General features: G+C 39.8%; 1 protein-coding gene across 1 annotated transcript in view; it reads left to right on the forward strand.

The window, feature by feature from the left end:
* PIP5K1B (phosphatidylinositol-4-phosphate 5-kinase type 1 beta) overlaps positions 1 to 24,063 on the forward strand; it is a 232,466-nt gene that overhangs the window by 132,652 nt on the left and 75,751 nt on the right. Inside the window, exon 11 of the mRNA XM_052645045.1 lies at positions 9,617 to 9,761. Within this exon, the coding sequence (XP_052501005.1) occupies positions 9,617 to 9,761 (145 nt within the window). The remainder of the gene's footprint in view (positions 1 to 9,616; positions 9,762 to 24,063) is intronic.

Consider the following 24,063-nt stretch of genomic DNA (forward strand, 5'->3'; position numbering starts at 1 on the left):
CTGAAATATTCAGAAACAAAGATCTATAATCCCACTACCTGAAGGTACCAAATCTGAAGGTTTTGGTATTTTCACTAGTAGACCTTGGTCTGTGCTTTTATATATACATATATATATATATATATAAACTTTTTTTTTTTCAAACACACATAGACATTATATACCTATACAAGGCAGGAAGAAAAGGGGACAACAGAGGATCAGATGATTGGATGGCATCACGGACTCTATGGACATGAGTTTGAGTTGCTGATGGACAGGGAAGCTTGGCGTGCCACAGTTCATGGGGTCACAGAGAGTCGGACATGACTGAGCAACTGAACTGACCAACAGCATAGCAGTGAATTACCAATTTATTTTGGTCCTTTAAATGAGTTTAATAGAAGCTTTATAATTTTCTCCTGGCATGTCATGTTCCTACCTTTTGTTAGATTTATTTCTCAAATGGTTGTAGAGATAAAGACAGATAAATATTTTCTGTCTTTTCAGATAGTGTATCTTTAAGATTTGGTTTTTCTGGCTATTTGTTGCTACTGCATAGACCTCACATCTTTCTTACTTCCTGACTAGGGCTTCTGGTACAATGATGAATAGAAGTAGTGCTTGTGGGCAGCCTTGCCTCATCCTGATTTTAAAAGGGAATTCTCCTAATGTTTCACTTCTGAGAAAGTAGTTTGATGTACCAGATACCCATAGTCAAGTCAAGGATGTTCCTTTTTATTCCTAGTTTCTAAAATTTTTATCAAGAATGAGTGTTGCATTTTATTAAATGTTTTTCTCTATCTATTGAGTTAACCATTTGGATTTTCTCTTCTAATCCTGTAAGAGGAAGTAACATTTTAGATTTTATTATCAGTTTATTCTTTTTGGGAATCCCAGCATTTCCTGAAAATTTCTTTTACTTCTGTAGAATATTAGATCTCTCCTTGGGGTTTTATTTTCCTCAGAGTCTTTAAAATAGTGTATTCATCCTTGGCCCTTTTGCAGCACTTACCCATATGTGACAAGTTGGATTTCTTTAACTTTTACCCAGATTTAGCAATTTTAGCAAGAGTTACTGAATTGTCCTTGGTCCTCACTCTGAGTTAATGGCTCTAGTTTCTGACATCCATGCTCTTTCCCTAGCTTCCCTGCGTGGGTATCTCCCTACCACACTGCTTAATTCTCTACAATTAACTCTTTTTTTTTTTAAGATTTTTTTTTTAATTTTTATTTTTACTTTATTTTGCTTTACAATACTGTATTGGTTTTGCCATACAATTACATGAATCTGCCACAGGTGTACATGAGTTCCCAATCCTGAACCCCCCTCCCACCTCCCACCCCATATCATCCCTCTGGATCATCCCTGTGCACCAGCCCCAAGCATCTTGTATCCTGTATCGGACATAGACTGGCAATTCGTTTCTTACCTGATAGTATACATGTTTCAATGCCATTCTTCCAAATCATCCCACCCTCTCCCTCTCCCACAGAGTCCAAAAGTCCGTTCTATACATCTGTGTCTCTTTTGCTGTCTCGCATACAGGGTTATCATTACCATCTTTCTAAATTCCATATATATGTGTTAGTATACTGTATTGGTGTTTTTCTTTCTGGCTTACCTCACTCTGTATAATCGGCTCCAGTTTCATCCACCTCATTAGAACTGATTCAAATGTATTCTTTTTGATGGCTGAATAATACTCCATTGTGTATATGTACCACAGCTTTCTTATCCATTCGTCTGCTGATGGACATCTAGGTTGTTTCCATGTCCTGGCTATTATAAACAGTGCTGCGATGAACATTGGGGTACATGTGTCTCTTTCAATTCTGGTTTCCTCGGTGTGTATGCCCAGCAGTGGGATTGCTGGGTTGTAAGGTAGTTCTATTTGCAATTTTTTAAGGAATCTCCACACTGTTCTCCATAGTGGCTGAATATTTATACATAGTGCTTGTATATTTTTGAGATTAGTTGTTTGCCAGTTGCTTCATTTGCTATTATTTTCTCCCATTCAGAAGGCTGTCTTTTCACCTTGCTTATAGTTTCCTTTGTTGTGCAGAAGCTTTTAATTTTAATTAGATCCCATTTGTTTATTTTTGCTTTTATTTCCAGTATTCTGGGAGGAGGATCATAGAGGATCCTGCTGTGATTTATGTCGGAGAGTGTTTTGCCTATGTTCTCCTCTAGGAGATTTATAGTTTCTGGTCTTAGGTTTAGATCTTTAATCCATTTTGAGTTTATTTTTGTGTATGGTGTTAGAAAGTGATCTAGTTTCATTCTTTTACAAGTGGTTGACCAGTTTTCCCAGCACCACTTGTTAAAGAGACTGTCTTTAATCCATTGTATATTCTTGCCTCCTTTGTCGAAGATAAGGTGTCCATAGGTGTGTGGATTTATCTCTGGGCTTTCTATTTTGTTCCATTGATCTATATTTCTGTCTTTGTGCCAGTACCATACTGTCTTGATGACTGTGGCTTTGTAGTAGAACCTGAAGTCAGGCAGGTTGATTCCTCCACTTCCATTCTTCTTTCTCAAGATTACTTTGGCTATTTGAGGTTTTTTTGTATTTGCATACAAACTGTGAAATTATTTGTTCTAGCTCTGTGAAAAATACGGCTGGTAGCGTGATAGGGATTGCATTGAATCTGTAGATTGCTTTGGGTAGTATACTCATTTCACTATATTGATTCTTCTGATCCACGAACATGGTATATTTCTCCATCTATTAGTGTCCTCTTTGATTTCTTTCAGCAGTGTTTTATAATTTTCTATATATAGGTCTTTAGTTTCTTTCTGAGTCTGAAGTCGCTCAGTCGTGTCCGACTCTTTGCGACCCCATGGACCGAAGCCTATCAGGCTCCTCCATCCATGGGATTTTCCAGGCAAGAGTGCTGGAGTGGATTGCCATTTCCTTCTCCAGGGGATCTTCTTGACCCAGGAAACGAACCTGGGTCTCCCACATTGCAGGCAGACGCTTTACTGTCTGAGCCACCAGGGAAGCCCGAGGTATATTCCTGAATATTTTATTCTTTTCATTCCAATGGTGAATGGAATTGTTTCCTTAATTTCTTTTTCTACTTTCTCGTTATTAGTGTATAGGAATGCAAGGGGTTTCTGTGTGTTGATTTTATATCCTGCAACTTTACTATATTTATTGATTAGCTCTAGTAATTTTCTGGTGGAGTCTTTAGGGTTTTCTATGTAGAGGATCATGTCATCTGCAAACAGTGAGAGTTTTACTTCTTCTTTTCCAATTTGGATTCCTTTTATTTCTTTTTCTGCTCTGATTGCTGTGGCCGAAAATTCCAGAACTATGTTGAACAGTAGCGGTGAAAGTGGGCACCCTTGTCTTGTTCCTGACTTTAGGGGAAATGCTTTCAATTTTTCACCATTGAGGATAATGTTTGCTGTGGGTTTGTCATATATAGCTTTTATTATGTTGAGGTATGTTCCTTCTATTCCCGCTTTATAGAGAGTTTTTATCATAAATGGATGTTGAATTTTGTCAAAGGCCTTCTCTGCATCTATTGAGATAATCATATGGCTTTTATTTTTCAATTTGTTAATGTGGTGAATTACATTGATTGATTTGCAGATTTTGAAGAATCCTTGCATCCCTGGGATAAAGCCCCCTTGGTCATGGTGTATGATCTTTTTAATGTGTTGTTGGATTCTGATTGCTAGAATCTTGTTAAGGATTTTTGCATCTATGTTCATCAGTGATATTGGCCTGTAGTTTTCTTTTTTTTGTGGCATCTTTGTCAGGTTTTGGTATTAGGGTGATGTGTGGTCTCATAGAATGAGTTTGGAAGTTTCCCTTCCTCTGCAGTTTTCTGGAAGAGTTTGAGTAGGATAGGTGTTAGCTCTTTTCTAAATTCTTGGTAGAATTCAGCTGTGAAGCCATCTGGACCTGGGCTTTTGTTTGCTGGAAGATTTCTGATTACAATTTCAATTTACTTCAAAACCATAGATGTCTCATAACTCATTACTGGACACTTCACTGCACTCCAGAGAGAAGAAATCCAGCTCTACCCACCAGAACTCCGACAGAAGTTTTCCTAACCAAGAAACCTTGACAAGCCACTGATACAACCCCACCCACAGTGAGAAAACTCCATAATAAAGAGAACTCCACAAATTGCCAGAATACAGAAAGGCCACCCCAAACGCAGCAATATAACCAAGATGAAGAGACAGAGGAATACCCAGCAGGTAAAGGAACAGGAGAAATGCCCACCAAAGCAAACAAAAGAAGAAGAAATAGGGAATCTACCTGAGAAAGAATTCCAAATAATGATAGTGAAAATGATCCAAAATCTTGAAATCAATATGGAATCACAGATAAATAGCCTGGAGACAAGGACTGAGAAGATGCAAGAAAAAAGTTTAACAAGGACCTAGAAGAAATAAAAAAGAGTCAATATATAATGAATAATGCAATAAATGAGATCAGAAACACTCTGGAGGCAACAAATAGAATATCGGAGGCAGAAGATAGAATTGGTGAAATAGAAGATAGAATGGTAGAAATAAATGAATCAGAGAGAAAAAAGAAAAACGAATTAAAAGAAATGAGGACAATCTCAGAGACCTCGAAAACAATATAAAATGCTCCAACATTTGAATTATAGGAGTCCCAGAAGAAGAAGACGAAAAGAAAGACCATGAGAAAATACTTGAGGAGATAATAGTTGAAAATTTCCCTAAAATGGGGAAGGAAATAATCACCCAAGTCCAAGAAACCCAGAGAGTCCCAAACAGGATAAACCCAAGGCGAAACACCCCAAGACACATATTAATCAAATTAACAAAGATCAAACACAAAGAACAAATATTAAAAGCAGCAAGGGAAAAAAAACAAATAACACACAAGGGGATTCCCGTAAGGATAACTGCAGATCTTTCAATAGAAATGCTTCAGACCAGGAGGGGATGGCAAGACATACTTAAAGTGATGAAAGAAAATAACCTACAGCCCAGATTACTGTACCCAGCAAGGATCTCATTCAAATATGAAGGAGAAATCAAAAGCTTTACAGACAAGCAAAAGCTGAGAGAATTCAGCACCACCAAACCAGCTCTCTATCAAATGCGAAAGGATATTCTCTAGAAAGGAAACTCAAAAAGGGTATATAAACCCGAACCCAAAACAGTAGAGTAAATGGCAATGGGATCATACTTATCAATAATTACCTTAAACGTAAATGGGTTGAATGCCCCGACCAAAAGGCAAAGACTGGCTGAATGGATACAAAAACAAGACCCCTCTATATGCTGCCTACAAGAGACCCACCTCAAAACAAGGGACACATACAGAGTGAAAGTGAAGGGCTGGAAAAAGATATTCCGTGCAAATAGAGACCAAAAGAAAGCAGGAGTAGCAATACTCACATCTGATAAAAATAGACTTTAAAGCAAAGGCTGTGAAAAGAGACAAAGAAGGCTACTACATAATGATTAAAGGATCAATCCAAGAAGAAGATATAACAATTATAAATAGATATGCACCCAACATAGGAGCACCACAATATGTAAGACAAATGCTAACACGTATGAAAGGGGAAATTAACAATAACACAATAATAGTGGGAGACTTTAATACCCCACTCACATCTATGGACAGATCAACTAAACAGAAAATTAACAAAGAAATGCAAACTTCAAATGATACAATAGACCAGTTAGCCCTAATTGATATCTATAGGACATTGCACCCCAAAACAATGAATTTCACCTTTTTCTCTAGAATTAACTCATTTTTAAACTGTGATAAACTTTCAGATAGTGTGCTCAATACGGCTTCTGTCAGCTATGCTTATTTAAATGTGTATATATTGCTTCTAAAGTATAAGCTTTGAGTCCAGTTGTTAATCTAAGGGTATAAGTATAATACACTACATAGCATCTAGAAAGTCTGGAAACAGGAAGTAGTGCACAAATCGTGCATTTTTTTCAAATGAACTATTGGACCTATTGCTTTAAATCGAAAGGCACTTCACCAGAAAAGGTCTGCTGAAGGTTGAAGAACCTGTTGAGCATATTCTTTGAAACTGTTGACGTATTATTTTTAAATGAATTTATCTGGACAATTCTCTGCATTTACAAAGTTTGCTGCAATATTCAGTCTTTTTATAATACTCTGTATTTGGGGACTTCCCTTTCAGAGTGCACCAAGTCATTACCAAACGCCCCTCTAGTTTTTAATCATGTGTTTTCTGTCATTCTCAGTATGTCTGGGTTGTATTCGTTTTCTTTTGCCATGTGACAAATTACCAGAAGGTTAGCAGCTTCAGTTCAGTTCAGTCGCTCAGTCGTGTCCGACTCTTTGCGACCCCATGAATCGCAGCACGCCAGGCCTCCCTGTCCATCACCAACTCCCGGAGTTCACTCAGACTCACGCCCATCGAGTCAGTGATGCCATCCAGCCATCTCATCCTTGGTCGTCCCCTTCTCCTCCTGCCCCCAATCCCTTCCAGCATCAGAGTCTTTTCCAGTGAGTCAACTCTTCGCATGAGGTGGCCAGAGTACTGGAGTTTCAGCTTTAGCATCATTCCTTCCAAAGAAATCCCAGGGCTGATCTCCTTCAGAATGGACTGGTTGGATCTCCTTGCAGTCCAAGGGACTCTCAAGAGTCTTCTCCAGCACCACAGTTCAAAAGCATCAATTCTTCGGTGCTCACCCTTCTTCACAGTCCAACTCTCACATCCATACATGACTACTGGAAAAACCATAGCCTTGACTAGACGGACCTTAGTTGGCAAAGTAATGTCTCTGCTTTTGAATATGCTATCTAGGTTGGTCATAACTTTCCTTCCAAGGAGTAAGCGTCTTTTTATTTCATGGCTGCAGTCACCATCTGCAGTGATTTTGGAGCCCCAAAAAATAAAGTTTGACACTGTTTCCCCATCTATTTCCCATGGAGTGATGGGACTGGATGCCATGATCTTCATTTTCTACCTCCACTTATTATCTCCTAGTTCTGTAAGTCAGAAGACTAGCAAGGTTTACCTGGTCCTCTGGACACAACTTTATCGGGGTCACCTCAGAAACGGGTCATCAAGGTGTCGGCTAGGGTGAGTTCTCACTGGAGGTTCTGGAGAAGACCCCTCCTCCAAGCACTTCCTGATGTTGGCAGAATTCACTTCCTCACAGTCGTAGGGCTGAAGTACTCATGTCTTTGCTATCTGACAGGTGTGGGCCAGGCTCACCCCTAGAGACCATCCTTGTTCCTTGCCATGCAGCCCCCTCCATCTTCAGACAGAGAATTTCCTGCAAGTCAGTGCCTCTCACACTTGCAATCTCTGCCATGACCATGTCTGACCCTTTAATATAGTTAAAGGGTTCACATGATTAGGCCAGGCCTACCTGGATAAAGGGAAGACCTCTGACTAACTCAGGGTTAACTGATTAGTAGCCTTAATTAAATCTGCGGGATTCCTTTTGCCACATAAGATAAAATAATCACAAGAGTAATATCATCATTCTCCCAGCTTCTACCCACACTCAAAGGGAGATTATATAAGGGTGCAGGTCACTGGGGAACATTCTAGAATTCTACCCACCACACTAGTTAGTTTTTTAAAAAACTGAAGGTATGGGCACATAAGGAAACAGTTCTCTGGTTCACTGAGCTGCTCCTAAGAGTCAGCTACCTGGCGTTTGGGTGCTCTCTGACCCAGGCCCAAGTCACTGGACAAGTAGTGTTTTTCTATAATCTATCACTCAGGAAGCCTCTGGTGTATGAAGTCAAGCTGAGTATGCTCAAGACCCAAGTCTGTATTAGTTGTTCTCAGTCCAGCTCCATCCACCTTGTATTTAATAGTGATTCATTGGAATCTGATGTGAGGTTGTGTTTCAGATCCATTTTTCTATATTCTTGAGAATTTTCATATTTTTCTGTGTATTTAATGAGAATGTGGAATCAAGTATGTTGAAGATTGCCTGCCATTTGTCAACTGCTAGACTTGTTGATTTTTGAATGTTGAGTACTTGTGTAATTTTTTATGCTCATCCATTAGTCATCATGGCAATTCTTTATTTTGATCTGACTCAGAGGCAAATCTGCACCATCTCCTACACTTTAATGTGTATCTAGTCTCCTAGTCCAGAGTCCAGGCCTTCTGTGCCTGCCCCCTTTTCCCTGCATTACTCACCCCACCTCTCCATCTATATCCCTCCACATCCAAAGTCCAAAACCTCACACTCATGTAATTGTGCTAATTAGGGTCAATTTCCATTCATACACTTATGACAGTACATAATTCTGAGCCTATGGTACCTATAAAGGAATACCACAAACACCTTAAGGCTATATTGTATTTATTATCATCTGTTCTAGCTTACTTTGGGGAAAGGATCAAAAAGAATCCACAGTACAGCATAGTGACTCAAGTTAATAGTAACTGTATTGCATATTTGAAAGTTGCTAAGAGAGGAGATCTTAAAAGTGCTCATCACCAGAAAAAAATGCTAATAGTGTGTGTGGTGAAGGGATGTTAACTCAACTTATTGTGATGATCATTTTATAATATATATCGGGTTAGCCAAAAAGTTCACTTGGGTTTTTCATACCATCTTACAGAAAAAAACCCAAACGAACTTTTTGGCCAACCCAATAAACATATCAAATCACTATGTTATATACCTAAAACTGATCCTGTGTTATTGAATATGTGTCAGCTGTAGTTCCATAAAATTAAAAAATAATGTATCTCCATGAGGGGAAAAAAGGTCCAACTATGGAATGATAAAAACAAGATTCATTCACAGTATTCTATCTCTGGGAATTTATATGTTCCTTTTTAAAGGAACTCTGATCTTTGTGGTTGGTCCTTTAAGCAAAATACTATCTCTTGACAGGCTGACCAGTAATTGATGTGAATTTGTCCATTGGGAGAGGATGATTTAAAATGATCCAGATTCAACTGTCAAAAAAAAAAAAAAAATCCACGTAGACTCAGAGTGAGCATAGACTGTTCTACTTTTCTGATGGGGGACACTCTTGCATGAGAATTTCCATAGGTACCTACATTTTAAAGAAAAATGAGTTCTCATTTAAAAAAAAAAAAGCAGTCTTGCTTGTTAAAATATAATAACAAGAAGAGCTGTGAATAATATTCACAGATGCCCACATGGGCTCAAACAGGGTTAAGGTCTAGCTGGCTGTTAGTCTCTGAAGCATTTGTTTCTGGCTCTTAGCAATCTGAGTTCTTAGATCTGCACTGAGAATCACAGATGTGAGCATAGCCTCACAAGGGGGATCAGGTTCACTGTTTATACATTTGCCAATCATCCTTTTAATCTCTGTCGAATTATCTCTTCAAGCTCCTAGGAGTTTTTTATGTCATCTTTTGAAACAGTAAATCACTTTATTAGGTTTGAAAAAGAACATTCATAATGTCATTTCCATTAGCCATTTTGTAAATTAGTCCAATTTCCTTTCTGTTTAACATGTTTGCAAGAAGCTATTTACATTTCTGCTGCAGTTCAGAAGAGCACAATTAATTCACAATTTAATTTGCAGCCTGATATGTAAAATGAATGCTTTTGACTCATTTAGATTATCATAGACACTGAAACAACATTTATTAGTGAGATTCATGAGGGCTTGTTTTGCTTTTTGTCACCCAGCACTGGGATCCCGACACAGGCCAGATCTGGTGCCTAGTACTCCATCGCTGTTTGAAGCCGCTTCCTTGACGACCACAATTTCATCTTCTTCCTTGTTTGTCAATGAACATTATCCACATGACAGGACTACGCTTTATTCAAACAGGTAATATTTAGTACAATCAAATTACCAATCAGCTATTACCATGTTAATGTCACAGCTAGACCAGCGTCTCTGAATGAGTCATCCAGTCATCCGTGACATCCAGGTTGTAACCATCGCCTGCCCTGTAAGATAAACAGAAAATCTGGATTTTTACTGTGGTAGGAGGGAAAACTTTCCTGATTTTTATTCATAGTTAATCATTATGTCCTGTAGAAAGTATATATACTTGATTCTGTGGGGAAAAAAATGTGAATCTTTCATCATTTTTGTTTTAACAATCTTACGAATTTTTGTAAAGTGAGCACTCTTGGTTAATATTTTCACAAATAGCTGCAAAGATATTTGAATATTTTCTTTTCGTATGAGTGATCTTAGTAGCCATGATAAACAGAATAACAGCCCTCCAAAATTGTCTATGTCCTAATCCCCAGCACCTGTGATGCTCTACCCTTATATAGTGAGAGGGGCTTTGCCAATATGACTACGTTAAAGATCTGGAAATGGGAAGAGTATCCTGAATTGTCCAGATAGACCCAGCACAATCACAGGGTCCACATAAGAGGAAATCAGGAAAGATTAGAGTCAGACAAAGAGGTGTGATGGCAGAAGCAGAGATAAGAGAGAGAGGAAGATTTGAAGATGCTACATTTTTAGCTTTGAAGGTATACAAAGGGACATGAGCCAAGGAATGCAGGCAGAGTCTAAATGCCAGAACAGGCAAGGAAACAGTCTGCCTTAGAGCATCCACAGAGGAACACAGTTCTTCCGACCCTTTGAATTTTAGGACTCTGATTGCTAGAGCTATAAAATAATAAATCTCTCTTATTTTAAGCCATGAAGTTTATGACCATTTGCCACAGAAGCAATAGGAATCTAATACAGTGACTCTCAAACATTTACTATGAATCTGAATGTTGGGGTGGGTTACTGAAATTTCTTGGATAAAAAGCTAATTTTTGTTAGATATTTTTCTAATAAAAAATTAGATAAAATGTTCTCAAACACTGGTTCTAGTAATAGAAAATATCTTTACAAAAAGACCACAACATTGTGAGATTAGCTATTTTTTCTGTTTTTATATAGGCATTTTTGTAACTAGCTTCAATTACAGGGTAGGGATGACTGTGTATACCTTCTCAATAATTATCTGTTAAATGTTGAACTGGTTCTTGTTAAAATTCAGCTCTCAAGAATCAAGACCAAATTTGTACAAGTGCTTTTTATACAGTAAGTCATTTTCCCCCTCCAACCTAGCAACTTGGTTCACCTCCAGAAAGAGGACTCAATATGATAGATTCATTTTTAATGTGTTCATCCTTGTAAATCCTAGCTTGGTCCTCAGCAGGTTAAGATTTGGTAGTTGAAGCTTCTGTAGAAATTCCTTTTTGTTGCTGCTCCCTTCTGTCTCAGCTAGATACAGGTTAGGTGGTAGCAGGTGAGACAGTCTGAAAAAGAGGAAGGAAGGACAAGGTGAATCACAAATCTTCCATTTGGATCACTCTACTCTAGGAAAATAATCCTCCGTTGTAACTTATTCAACTCATCTGAACTGTAAAAGTAATTTGGGTAGCTTCTTCAGATTAGAAAAATTGAAAGTAATTTATACCCTGAATGTGTACCTTGAATGTTCAGATTTGTTATGTAAATTAGTCAAGCAACAGTCTTTCCTGTTCATACAGTACAGCTGTGAAGACTGTTCTTTTGCTCTCAAATGTAAATAGCAGCTCAAAAAATGGAAAGTCACAGGAAGTTCTTTGAAAGGTCAAAATCAATTCTCATGTGAAGCTGTGGTGGTTTCTTTACCATTGGACAGTTGGATGTGCTGTTAAATTACGTATTAGAATTTTAAGCACAAAATATACAAGGGTTTTTGTATGTTTGTTTTTGGTGGAAGTGGTTGTGGTTCAGTCTCTTGACCAGAGGTGTTCAACTCTTGGGTATTTATAAGGTTCCTTGAGGATCTGAATCAGAGTTCCTTCTAACTTCCAATCCTTTCTGGCCAGCTTGGGAGATACCTTGCCTGCTCCAGGGCTGTGGTATACAACTCTTGATACCTTTATTTATGCTGATACAGGTTATCATTTAGATGGGAAAAGCATCAGTGTTGTCTATGATATTTTCCCCTTTCTCTCTCTTTTTTTAAGTGAATTGTTTGAAAAAAATCTTCTGTGGCATTGTATCTCCAACTTGCAATTTGATATATTTAGCTATCCATCTGGGTTCAGTTGCAAGAACAAGAAACCACTCCGTCTTAAGCAGAAAGGGATGTGATACAGAGAATTCACAAAGTCTTTAAAAAGGCTTGGGGGTGCATTATGCTGTGGATGGGACATTAGAAAACCCACTCCAGGTATACACCCCCGAGCTGGCCCACCAGTAGCCTTGCAGCCTTTGTCACAGTCAAGTGGAGGTCCTGCCCGAGGGATGCAAGCCAGAGAAAAGCATGTTGTGAACCAAGATTATTTTTAAAAGAAACCAACATTTTAAAATCATATCACTAAATCATCACTAAGTAATCATATTATATTTCACTAGGGAAATTATAAGGAAAAGGTGCAAGAAAGGCACAGAGGTGCTGAAGAACCCTGAAGAGAAATAATGGTGATTCAACGCCCTGGGAATTAATATGCCTACTTTCCCACCCACCATGCCCACCCCTAATTACTCAGCAGGGAAGCCTTACCAGCCAATTGAAAAGAAGTTGTCATATTTTGTTCCTATCATTTTTTTCCTTTAGAGTCCTAGTCCTACATGGTGTCTCTTGAGGCAATACACAGACAATATTCTGATTCTCTTCAGGCCCACTAAAGTTTAAAACCTAATCCAGACAGCCTGTAAAGAAAATTGATGTTATAATTCATGTTAGGTTTTTCCTTTTCTTTATGAATCATTTTTATGTTAAGGCAGAGTGGTCTGTTTTCCCACTTCCACATTATACTATACATATCTGTACTTAGATATGCTGTAAATATTTCAACTAGCAGTTGTCATTGTGTCCATCCTTTTAGAATCTTTTAAGTTTGAAATGTGTCAGTTAGTGCCTAGATATTTCCAGTCCTGAATAATATACTGTAGTGGGCTGCTGCTATCTCTTAGGATTACTACTTTTCTTTTTTTTAAAAAGATTATTCTTTGTGACTTCAAAAATTACAGTAGCAGTTTATTCTTTCCTTTAAGTGTACTCTAAAATTTGACTAGGAAACAGAAAAACACTATCATTTTTAAAGTATATATTTGACCTGATTACTGGGAGTATATATTTTCAAGTTCTACTCAACAGTCCTATGTTCAGTTCAGTCCCTCAGTCGTGTCCGACTCTTTGCGACCCCATGAATCGCAGCACGCCAGGCCTCCCTGTCCATCACCATCTCCCGGAGTTCACTCAGACTCATGTCCATCGAGTCAGTGATGCCATCCAGCCATCTCATGCTCGGTCGTCCCCTTCTTCTCCTGCCCCCAATCCCTCCCAGCATCAGAGTCTTTTCCAATGAGTCAACTCTTCTCATGAGGTGGCCAAAGTACTGGAGTTTCAGCTTTAGCATCATTCCTTCCAAAGAAATCCCAAGGTTGATCTCCTTCAGAATGGACTGGTTGGATCTCCTTGCAGTCCAAGGGACTCTCAAGAGAATTCTCCACCACCACAGTTCAAACGCATCAATTCTTCGGTGCTCAGCCTTCTTCACAGTCCAACTCTCACATCCATACATGACCACAGGAAAAACCATAGCCTTGACTAGTCTGCAAAGTAATGTCTCTGCTTTTGAATATGCTATCTAGGTTGGTCATAACTTTTCTTCCAAGGAGTAAGCGTCTTTTTATTTCATGGCTGCTGTCACCATCTGCAGTGATTTTGGAGCCCCTCAAAATAAAGTCTGACACTGTTTCCACTGTTTCCCCATCTATTTCCCATGAAGTGATGGAACCAGATGCCATGATCTTCATTTTCTGAATGTTGAGCTTTAAGCCAACTTTTTCACTCTCCTCTTTCACTTTTATCAAGAGGCTTTTTAGCTCCTCTTCACTTTCTGCCATAAGGGTGGTGTCATCTGCATATCTGAGGTTATTGATATTTCTCCCAGCAATCTTGATTCCAGCTTGTGTTTCTTCCAGTCCAGAGTTTCTCATGATGTACTCTGCATAGAAATTAAAGAAGCAGGGTGACAATATACAGCCTTGTCGTACTCCGTTTCCTATTTGGAACCAGTCTGTTGTTCCATGTCCAGTTCTAACTGTTGCTTCCTGACCTGCATACAGGTTTCTCAAGAGGCAGGTCAGGTGGTCTGGTATGCCCATCTCTTTCAGAATTTTCCACAGTGTATTGTGATCCACACAGTCAAAGGCTTTGGCATAGTCAATAAAGCAGAAGTAGATGTTTTTCTGGAACTCTCTTGCTTTTTCGATGATCCAGCGGATGTTGGCCATTTGATCTCTGGTTCCTCTGCCTTTTCTAAAGCCAGCTTGAACATCTGGGAGTTCATGGTTCACATATTGCTGAAGCCTGGCTTGGAGAATTTCGAGCATTACTTTACTAGCATGTGAGATGAGTGCAATTGTGTGGTAGTTTGAGCATTCTTTTGCATTGCCCTTCTTTGGAATTGGAATGAAAACTGACCTTTTCCAGTCCTGTGGCCACTGCTGAGTGTTCCAAATTTGCTGACATATTGAGTGCAGCACTTTCACAGCATCATTTTTCAGGATTTGAAATAGCTCCACTGGAATTCCATCACCTCCACTAGCTTGGTTCGTAGTGATGCTTTCTAAGGCCCACTTGACTTCACATTCCAGGATGTCTGGCTCTAGATTAGTGATCACATCATCATGATTATCTGGGTTGTGACGATCTTTTTTGTACAGTTCTTCCGTGTATTCTTGCCACCTCTTCTTAATATCTTCTGTTTCTGTTAGGTCCATACCATTTCTGTCCTTTATCGAGCCCATTTTTGCATGAAATGTTCCCTTGGTATCTCTAATTTTCTTGCAGAGATCTCTAGTCTTTCCCATTCTGTTCTTTTCCTCTATTTCTTTGCATTGATCACTGAAAAAGGCTTTCTTATCTCTTCTTGCTATTCTTTGGAACTCTGCATTCAGATGCTTATATCTTTCCTTTTCTCCTTTGCTTTTCACTTCTCTTCTTTTCACAGCTATTTGTAAGCCTTCCCCAAACAGCCATTTTGCTTTTTTGCATTTCTTTTCCATGGGCATGGTCTTGATCCCTGTCTCCTGTACAGTGTCAGGAACCTCATTCCATAGTTCATCAGGCACTCTATCTATCAGATCTAGGCCCTTAAATTTATTTCTCACTTCCACTGTATAATCATAAGAGATTTGATTTAGGTCATACCTGAATGGTCTAGTGGGTCATGGTGGAGAGGTCTGACAGAGCGTGGTCCACTGGAGAAGGGAATGGCAAGCCACTTCAGTATTCTTGCCTTGAGAAACCCACGAACAGTATGAAAAGGCAAAATGATAGGATACCAAAAGAGGAACTCCCCAGGTCATTAGGTGCCCAATATGCTACTGGAGATCAGTGGAGAAATAACTCCAGAAAGAATGAAGGGATGGAGCCAAAGCAAAAACAGTCCCATGTTAGAGCATGCAATTCATAAGAATACAAAGAAACTGTTATAAGCTCTTGCTTCCCAGTCAAATGGTGGGATTTTAATTCTGAAGTTTTGATGCTTGAATTTTTCTTTCCTAATAAGAATTCTGTTTTTTGAGGTATAAATTGAGCACTAAGGAATACAGAGGCAAACGTGTTTTACCTCAAAGTTAAGAACAGTTTAGTGTTGTGGAAGTTGGATGCGCACTTGAATGTTAATTCTTTTTGTGATTTCCTGCACAGTTGGTAGCAAAAGTGAAGCTCTTATTATGCATAAGGATCGAAAGCCCTACTGCATTCCAGTATGTTTATCCTTTCCTCACCAAAGATCTCTTTACCAACATCACCACTCTGTCTAGTCTTGTGTTTTGCTAGTAGCTATTTCTAATAGCTGGCTCAGACTGAAGATATTTGAAATATTGTGAGAAGGACGGATAGGTCAGAGGAAAACCACTGGCCATTCATCCACGGAGGGACAGCTGGCAAAGGCTCCCTAAAAGCAGAGTCCAACATTTTAGGCCTCAAAGGCTGACTCAGTGGTTCCAAGCACAGTTCTATGCCCTTTCTTCCTACCAGTAGAGAATGGTAAACCTCAGAGAGGGTGGAACATTTGTCTCTATCTATAAGCTCCTCCCCACTAATTGCTTATCATTCAAGTTTAAAGACATACAGGTAGAGCCATCCCAAAGACTGTTAGAGACCCATTATTTTACAGATGTTGTCTAAAAGATAAAGGAAGAGAAATGCAGAGACATGCTCTATATGACATATCCAAAGTCACAGAGCCTGCTAACAGGATTTAAATTGGAACACAGGTCTCTGGGGTCCAAGCCTCATGGTCTTTCCACTGTGCCACCTTTCTCATTATGGTCTCTGAAGACCTCTGGTCTTATCCTTGATGTGTATGTTATGCACAGATGGTCAGTTGGGGTTTTTTTCCTTAAAGTGAATTCTGGCCCTCTGAGCATTTTTTTTTCACTACTTAATAACTAAAGTATTTCCAGTTGGCAAAGTAGTGGGCTTGTGTTAACATCTACCTATGATGTTTATTCTAGAACTCACTGAGCTAAGTTTGCTTAGTAAAAACATGATAGTTATGGGAACTTTTCTATCATAGTACTAGTTATACTTCAAACCATCAATAATAATCCAATAATAACTACAAAATAGCTAGTTATTGGGCCTTATTAAGGATCTGTGTTAGGTTCTTGACTCAAGTCACTTCATTCTCATCGTTGTTCATTCGCTCAGTCATGTCCTACTTTTTGCCACCCCATGGACTACAGCACACCAGGTTTCCCCCTCCCTCACCATCTCCCAGAGCCCACTCAAACCCATGTCCATTGAGTCAGCGATGCCATCCAGCCATCTCATCCTCTGTCGTCCCCTTCTCCTCCTGCCTTCAATCTTTCCCAGCATCAGGGTCTTTTCTAATGAGTTGGCTCTTCACATCAGGTGGCCAACGTATTGGAGCTTCAGCATCAGTCCTTCCAATGAATAATCAGGGCTGATTTCCTTTAGTAATTCTCACAGCAACCCTATCTTATCTCCAGTTTACAGATGAGGGATGCTTAGCAATTTAGCTAACTTTCCTGAGGTCAAGTGGCTAAAAAATAGAGCCACGTTATCCACACACAGCACTGACAGAGAGTGTATTAAGGCACAGCCTCAGCTATTCAACAGGTGTCCTCACCCATCTTGTCACGTCTCAGACAAGATGGTTTTTAGATGATGCTTTTAATGGAAATTCAGTAACATCCACACATGTTCTCTTCTTCCCTGTTTCCATGTGATTTTGAGTAAGGGTTTTCACTTTCAAAAATGTTAGTTTTGGTTTTCAAACACTAAAAATATGACGTATTACTTTAAATTCACAAGAAACCTAAAATAGCTGTTTCCTTACGTTTTTGTTTTCAGTTCTCCAGATACACTTCAAATTGTTACATGATTGTTGAGAGACTTTTTAAATTGAATTATAGTTAATTTATAATATTATATTAGTTTTATGTGTACTACATAGTGATTCAATACTTTAGTAGATTATACTCCACTGAAAGTTATTGGTCAGATTCCCTATAACCTTGTTGCTTATATTTATTTTGTACATGGTAGTTTGTATCGTTTACTCTCCTGCCCCTAACTTGCCCCTCCCATCCTCTCTCCCCACTGGTAATCACTAGTTTGTTCTCTGTATCTGTGAATCTGTTTCTATACTTGTCATATTCATTCATTTGTTTTATTTTTAAGATTTCACATATAAGTGTTAAAATACAGTTTTTGCCTTTCTCTGTCTGACTTTTTGCTAAGCATAATAATAACCCTGTACATAATACTCATTACATGGTCATAAATGGCAGAAGTTCACTGAGAAGAGACTTGTTAGCTATGTTTCTGCTTGATTTAGAAAACCCTGAATCCTCTGTTGACATAGTAAGGTTCAAAGGAATCTTTATTACCTACAAAACAAAGGGAGAAAAAGTTGGGGGCACAAACTTGCTAGTAATTCCGGTTCTGTAACCATAACCTCCAGAGAGGGACAGTGCATGCCTGCAGTATCTGCTGTGGCCATGGCAGCTCCTTGCTGTACCTAGATGCCAGCTGGGGGCTCTGCCAGCCCATCAGAAGGTCTCTGTAGCCCTTCTGTTGATGCTAGATTTTGAACCTGACCTCGACAGACTCTGTGCTTTTAGGCATCTTCATCTCAGTACTCCTGCCTGCAGATGGACCTTCTTGCCACCATCAACCCCAGTCAGGTTTTTCTCTTTCACTTTCATTATTATAAATCATCAGTTAGGGCATTAGTCCTCCAACTGCCGCTTCTACTTCTCGAACATTGGGCAGGTCACCTTAACTTTGTGTGCCTCAGTTCCTCATTTATAAAATGTGGATTATTATGCTCCTGCACCAGAGCATTGTTACAGAGATTAAATGTAATAATCTTTGGAGAGTACTTATCGTGCCTCTTGGCACATAGTAAGCAGCCTCAAAATACTTGTTAAAATAAGTGATTCCAGACCCTGACACTTTGCAGCTTCCCCATAAGTCCCACTCTAAGGGGCAAGATATAGTTATTTTTGGCAAAAAGCCCTCATGGAGTACTCTGTTAGTCAGAGTCCTGTCAAAGAAACAGAAAACACACTTGGAATTTCAGAGAGAATTTAGGAAAGGGTTACAGAGTGTGGGAGGCTGAAAGAGTGAAAGCAGGGAGTTGCAGAAACCCAACTAAATAACTGCAGGAAACAGCTCCTAGCAGGAGCCCTGCCGTGTCACCAGAACCTCCAACTCAGGAAGGAGGCCACACCTGGGGACCAGATGCCCCCCTGAGGAACAGGAACAATAGAAAAGGATGTCACCTACAGAGCTGGGAGAGTGGCAGGGACACGGCCAGCTCCAAAGATATCACCCAAAGAAGAAAGAAAGAAAAATGTAGGAAGAGACCCAAGCCTTCTCTCTTCCTCTCGCCTCATTTCCTGGCAGTGTCCTTCGGCAGAACCTGGCCAAGGAGCCTGAGGAACGTGGTTTGCCAACTCTTGGCCCCAGCTTTGCAAAGGAGAGTTGAGATAGAATATTAATAACAGCCTCAGCACACAAAGGGAAAACTGAGATAGATATAAAACCTTTCACACAAAAGAATTACAAAAATCAAAGTTTTACAAAGATTGAGTGTGTGCAAGAACAAAAATCAATTTAGACTCTTAAAGGGAATCAGAGCCAATTTATTACTGTGCCAATATAATAACAGAATGTAAGATAGCTATAATTTTTTTAATAATGTGGGCAATTAGAGACTTCAGTATTTACCAATAAGTCTGATAGCCAGTAATGCTTTCCCTGGTACTATACTAGAGTAGATGCTGGTTTTAAATACTCAAAGAAATGTCTTAGCTAATTCCAGGTACATGGGATAGAAAAGAAAGGTTCTTGAGCTCAAGTATTCCACAAAGAGGTTTGTAAACCTGGGGAATCCAGCTAATAGAGCAGGAGATAGCCTTTGAAGACAAGGTAGCCATCACCCCTGCCCTGGGCAATGCAGTCCACCCCATCTTATTGTGAAGACCCCAGTCCACCCCATCTTATCAACTGAATATAACTCAGTTTAGAGCAAACACACATTTGAGGGAGTGGAGAGATGTAACATCATTTCCATTCTCCTTAGAGTTAAGAGAAGGGTTTAGTGTCAGGAAAGCAGGTCACCAAGCAAATGATGATACATGTTTGGGGAGAATAGCAGTCCTGAGAATCCTGAGGCAAAGCCTGCTTTGTTACCCAGCCTCCCAAGAGAAGAATGTCTTATTTTAGAAATTAGGACCTTTTTAGGCATGCTGTGTTACAGGCGAACCTAAGAGCCATGTTCATATCCTTTTCCAGTTGTGATTGGGGCCCCTGCAGAGAAAATTGGAGCCTGATAGTAGCATCACAGTATGCCTGTTAGTTAGCTTCCTCTCCACAAACCCAGGCCAAAAGAAACCCAGATTTACATCATATACTCTATGCCTGGATTTTGTTAGATGACACTGTTCTTTTTTTTTTTTTTTTGACAAATTATAAAATTACTTCTGAAGTGATTAGCTTTTCAAATGATCCCTCATATGTTTCAGCCTAGGCAGGAAATTGAAGTGACTTTTTCAGATATCTGACATTTATGAAGAATAATTTAGGATTCAGCATTAATGCAAAGAACACTCACATTTTTTGATGAATTGTTACATGGTAATATTTCTAGGTGCTTTTCGTGCATTATTAAAAATTTTTAATGGATCCAATTGATGAGTAAGCCATATGAGGGAAAAAAAATGTGGAAAAATGTTGGCCAGCCCTTGGATATCTTAACTGATCAAAAATAACCTCTTCAGTCTATTTTCTACATTGTAGTTCTGGGACCAAACCATCATGTCTCTATTTGCTTGACTTCAGCCACTAATGCAATCTGTCTGGAAGAACGTCTTGCTGGTGGTGGGTGTACCTCTGTAGACCCTCCCCAACCCCCTTCACTGAACCTCTAGAGAAATGCATCTCAGAATGTGATTGATTCTTCCGTGTAGGTTTTCCACACTCCTCAAGGAATTCTTCAATTCGTGCTAGAGTTGAAGAAAAAAGTTCTTTGAAAGATATGCCTCTCCTTCTCTATTTTTTCTGAGGTATGAAACAATTTCTTTGCCTTGTGTTTAAGCTGATACACAGATGGGCTCATTCAAGGACTTAAGAGGATATAATATGTAATGCCTGCCATGCAAAGTGGAAGCGGTTTCAGATGATAGTGGGGAGACAGGACCTCAATGCCTTTCTTGTACTTCAACTTTACCTGGACATATCCTAAGCAAAGGTTCCCTTGCCTTAAAGGAATTTTAGGTTACCAATACCTCTGGAAGACTCCACCCTGCCCTAGACTGGCTTCCCAGCTCAGCCTCTGTGACCTTTGGCCAGACTACATTTCTGCTCTCCTGGACTTGACTAAGTCTACAGAGACCCTTGACTCAGTGGCCAAGCAAAGCCATCTGTTTAAGATCCCATGAGCTTGATAACTGTCTTGGTCTACTTAGAGATCAGTTTGATCCTTCTGGGCCCCTAGAAGTCACCCTCTCGATCCTGACCATCACCCTGTGCCTGCCTGACTTGTCCGCATCACACTCTAATTCCACCCTTCGGTTTAGCCAGTCTTATGAAGTTGGTGCCTTCCCCTAGACAACTCCTGTCCAAGTGACCCCATACAGAGCAGTACCACGGGCTTGTCCTTATCACTTCAGCTGTCAACAGCCTTTCTTTGGGGTACCCTCTTTTAGTGCATCTCCTGTGTTCCCATTTGCCTTCTCATCTAGTTCTGATAACCACAATACAAAGTAATGTCGACTGCCTGGGCCTGAGACAATGATGCGTGAACTCCTTCCAGGTTCTTGCTACTAGCTCCCTCCCTTCTTCCTCCATCCAGGGACCCCCAGGTGCCAGGCTCTGTCAGAATCCTGAGTTTGATTTTGCAACTCTGATATACCTAATATACACAAAGTAACAAACATCATTTCTTCCAAGGCTCTAGAAGGAAGTTGATCCTCAACATCCTCTATTTAATCCTGTTATTTATGGAATTATCTCCCAAGTAGCCAGCTTTATCTCCTTGTAATTTAGATGAGTTGGTGATCTTTGAGGGTACAATTTCACTGTGGAAGTCCATAAATGTAAACCTGCTACTGAGGACTCTCTAATTTCAGAGAAACCTGACAGACCACCCCCCTCCACCTCCACCCCACAGGCCAACTAAACACACCTACACAACAGCCTTCTGCTTGAAGCTCATGATACTGGGTGTCAGGAGAATTAGGTAAGTATAATGGAGGAATTAGGAGCCACTGATAAAATCTCAAATCAGAATAATACTAATCCAAAATGTGATTATTTAATAACCTGCTTTCAAAGATAAAGTAATAAAGATGAAATATAATGATATAAAGGAGTTTATTAGTTAATTTTCTGGCCAGCCATATTAAGAATTAGTGTTTGGAAGGTCACAGAAGAACTTAAAAACAGCCAGACTTGTTTTCTCAACAAAGGATTTGGCTAAAATGAAAATTCATCATGATGGCTACTTGATAAAATATGGGTTAATTTCTCTGTCTTTTGTTGTTTCTCATCACATTGGAAGAATATTTCTATGTATTCAGTTACTGAAGTGAAGCGAAGTGAAGTTGCTCAGTCATGTCCAACTCTTTGTGATCCCATGGACTGTAGCCCACCAGGCTTCTCCATCCATGGAATTTTCCAGGCATGAGTACTGGAGTGGGTTGCCATTTCCTTCTCCAGGGGATCTTCCTGACCCAGGGATCGAACCCAGGTCTCCTGCATTGCAGGCAGACGCTTTACCCTCTGAGCCACCAGGGAAGCCCATTCAGGCACTAAGTCTGGGCAAAAGTGTTTTATCTTTTATTTATATGTAAGTGCATCGGAAGAAAGCTGAGTGCCGAAGAATTGATGCTTTTGAACTGTGGTGTTGGAGAAGACTCTTGAGAGTCCCTTGGACTGCAAGGAGATCCAATCAGTCCATTCTGAAGGAGATCAGTCCTGGGTGTTCACTGGAAGGACTGATGTTGAAGTTGAAACTCCAGTACTTTGGCCACCTCATGCGAAGAGTTGACTCATTGGAGAAGACTCTGATGCTGGGAGGAATTGGAGGCAGGAGGAGAAGGGGACGACCGAGGATGAGATGGCTGGATGGCATCACTGACTCGGTGGATGTGAGTCTGAGTGAACTCCGGGAGTTGGTGATGGATGGGGAGGCCTGGCGTGCTGCGATTCATTCAGTCGCAAAGAGTCAGACATGACTGAGCGACTGAACTGAACTGAAGTGCATCTGGGTTCATTTCCTAATAATTCTAACTCCCAAAACTGGCTGTTTTCTTTGTTGTCACTGGATTGTGACAGGAGAGAACTCAGACATGTTAATAAGTGAGCCAAGTTAATAAGTGAGTTTCCCTGCTCACCTTCCTGATGTGTTTCCAGTCCTAGTAGCTAAACTTGCCCTAAAAGAATCATGGAGCTTGGAAATAGAAGAGTCCTTTTGACATCACAGGAGAAGGAAATGGCACCCCACTCCAGTATTCTTGCCTGGAGAATCCCACGGACAGAGGAGCCTGGTGGGCTAGAGTCCATGGGATCACAAAGAGTCGGACATGACTGAGTAACTGACGCTGAAACACTTTGACATCATATCATCCAATTCCTTTATTCTTTGATATCAAAATTCTATATACTGAGTTAAACAGTCAAATGGTTGTATAAAGTTAATTAGGAAAAAGAGCCGGTCCTCGTTCACCTCCCCTTACACTTTACTGTCCCCAGATGTAGTCACTTTCAGCTCTTCTACCTGATTCATTTGGCAGTTAATTCCATATCTCTAAACAGCATGCTTGAATTGCTGTTTCTCGACATTAGGTTTGGACATTAGCTAATAATTTCCCACTATAGAAGATGAATATTTAGCTGTCTTTTCGCCCTATACATGCACCCTTCCCACCTACCCTTCTAGTCTCCCAGTATAGTTACATCATGATTGTGCTTAGATCTATATCGAGTGTTTTATTATAACTATGTAAATACTGTGCTTCAGTTTCCTTTTCTGTATGACATTTTGTTTTCTCTGTAATAAATAATTATCTTGTCCTTTTATTTCCTTAGCTTTCTATGTATTTGTATTTAACAGAAGCCTAAACTCTTCACCAGTTGTCTTAATTGCTTCCCAAACTATTTAGATGCATCCAGTTCTGTTAATTTCATTGTTTTACAGAAGTGTCCCCAAAGTCTTCTGACCTGTTCCCATCTGGGTTGGACTGCCCTCTGGGGCCTAAAGTTCATATGTTACCATGGAGTTTCCCTTCTCCACCATCCTGGGATCCTAATCACCTCCTGTCTGTGTTGATTCCCCTGTTTATCATGTCCTGTATCTGCCTCTTTTTTGGTTTACTCCCTCATTTTTGTGGAGCACATCCTCTAGTGTCTTCCTCAGGATTCACCACAGGTAAAATATTCAAGGCCTTGTATGTCCAAACAAATCTTTATCCTTAACCCTAACACTTGATTGATAGATTAGCTGATACAGAACTCTGCACTCTAAATTTTTCTTGTTTCTAATTATGGAGGTTTTGCTCTGTTATCTTCTAGTTTCCAGTTACTGTTGAGAAATGCAGTGCTATTCTGATTCCTGATCTTCTGTATGTG

The sequence above is a fragment of the Budorcas taxicolor genome, chromosome 8 (genome assembly GCF_023091745.1).
Source record: "Budorcas taxicolor isolate Tak-1 chromosome 8, Takin1.1, whole genome shotgun sequence".
NCBI lineage: Eukaryota > Metazoa > Chordata > Mammalia > Artiodactyla > Bovidae > Budorcas > Budorcas taxicolor.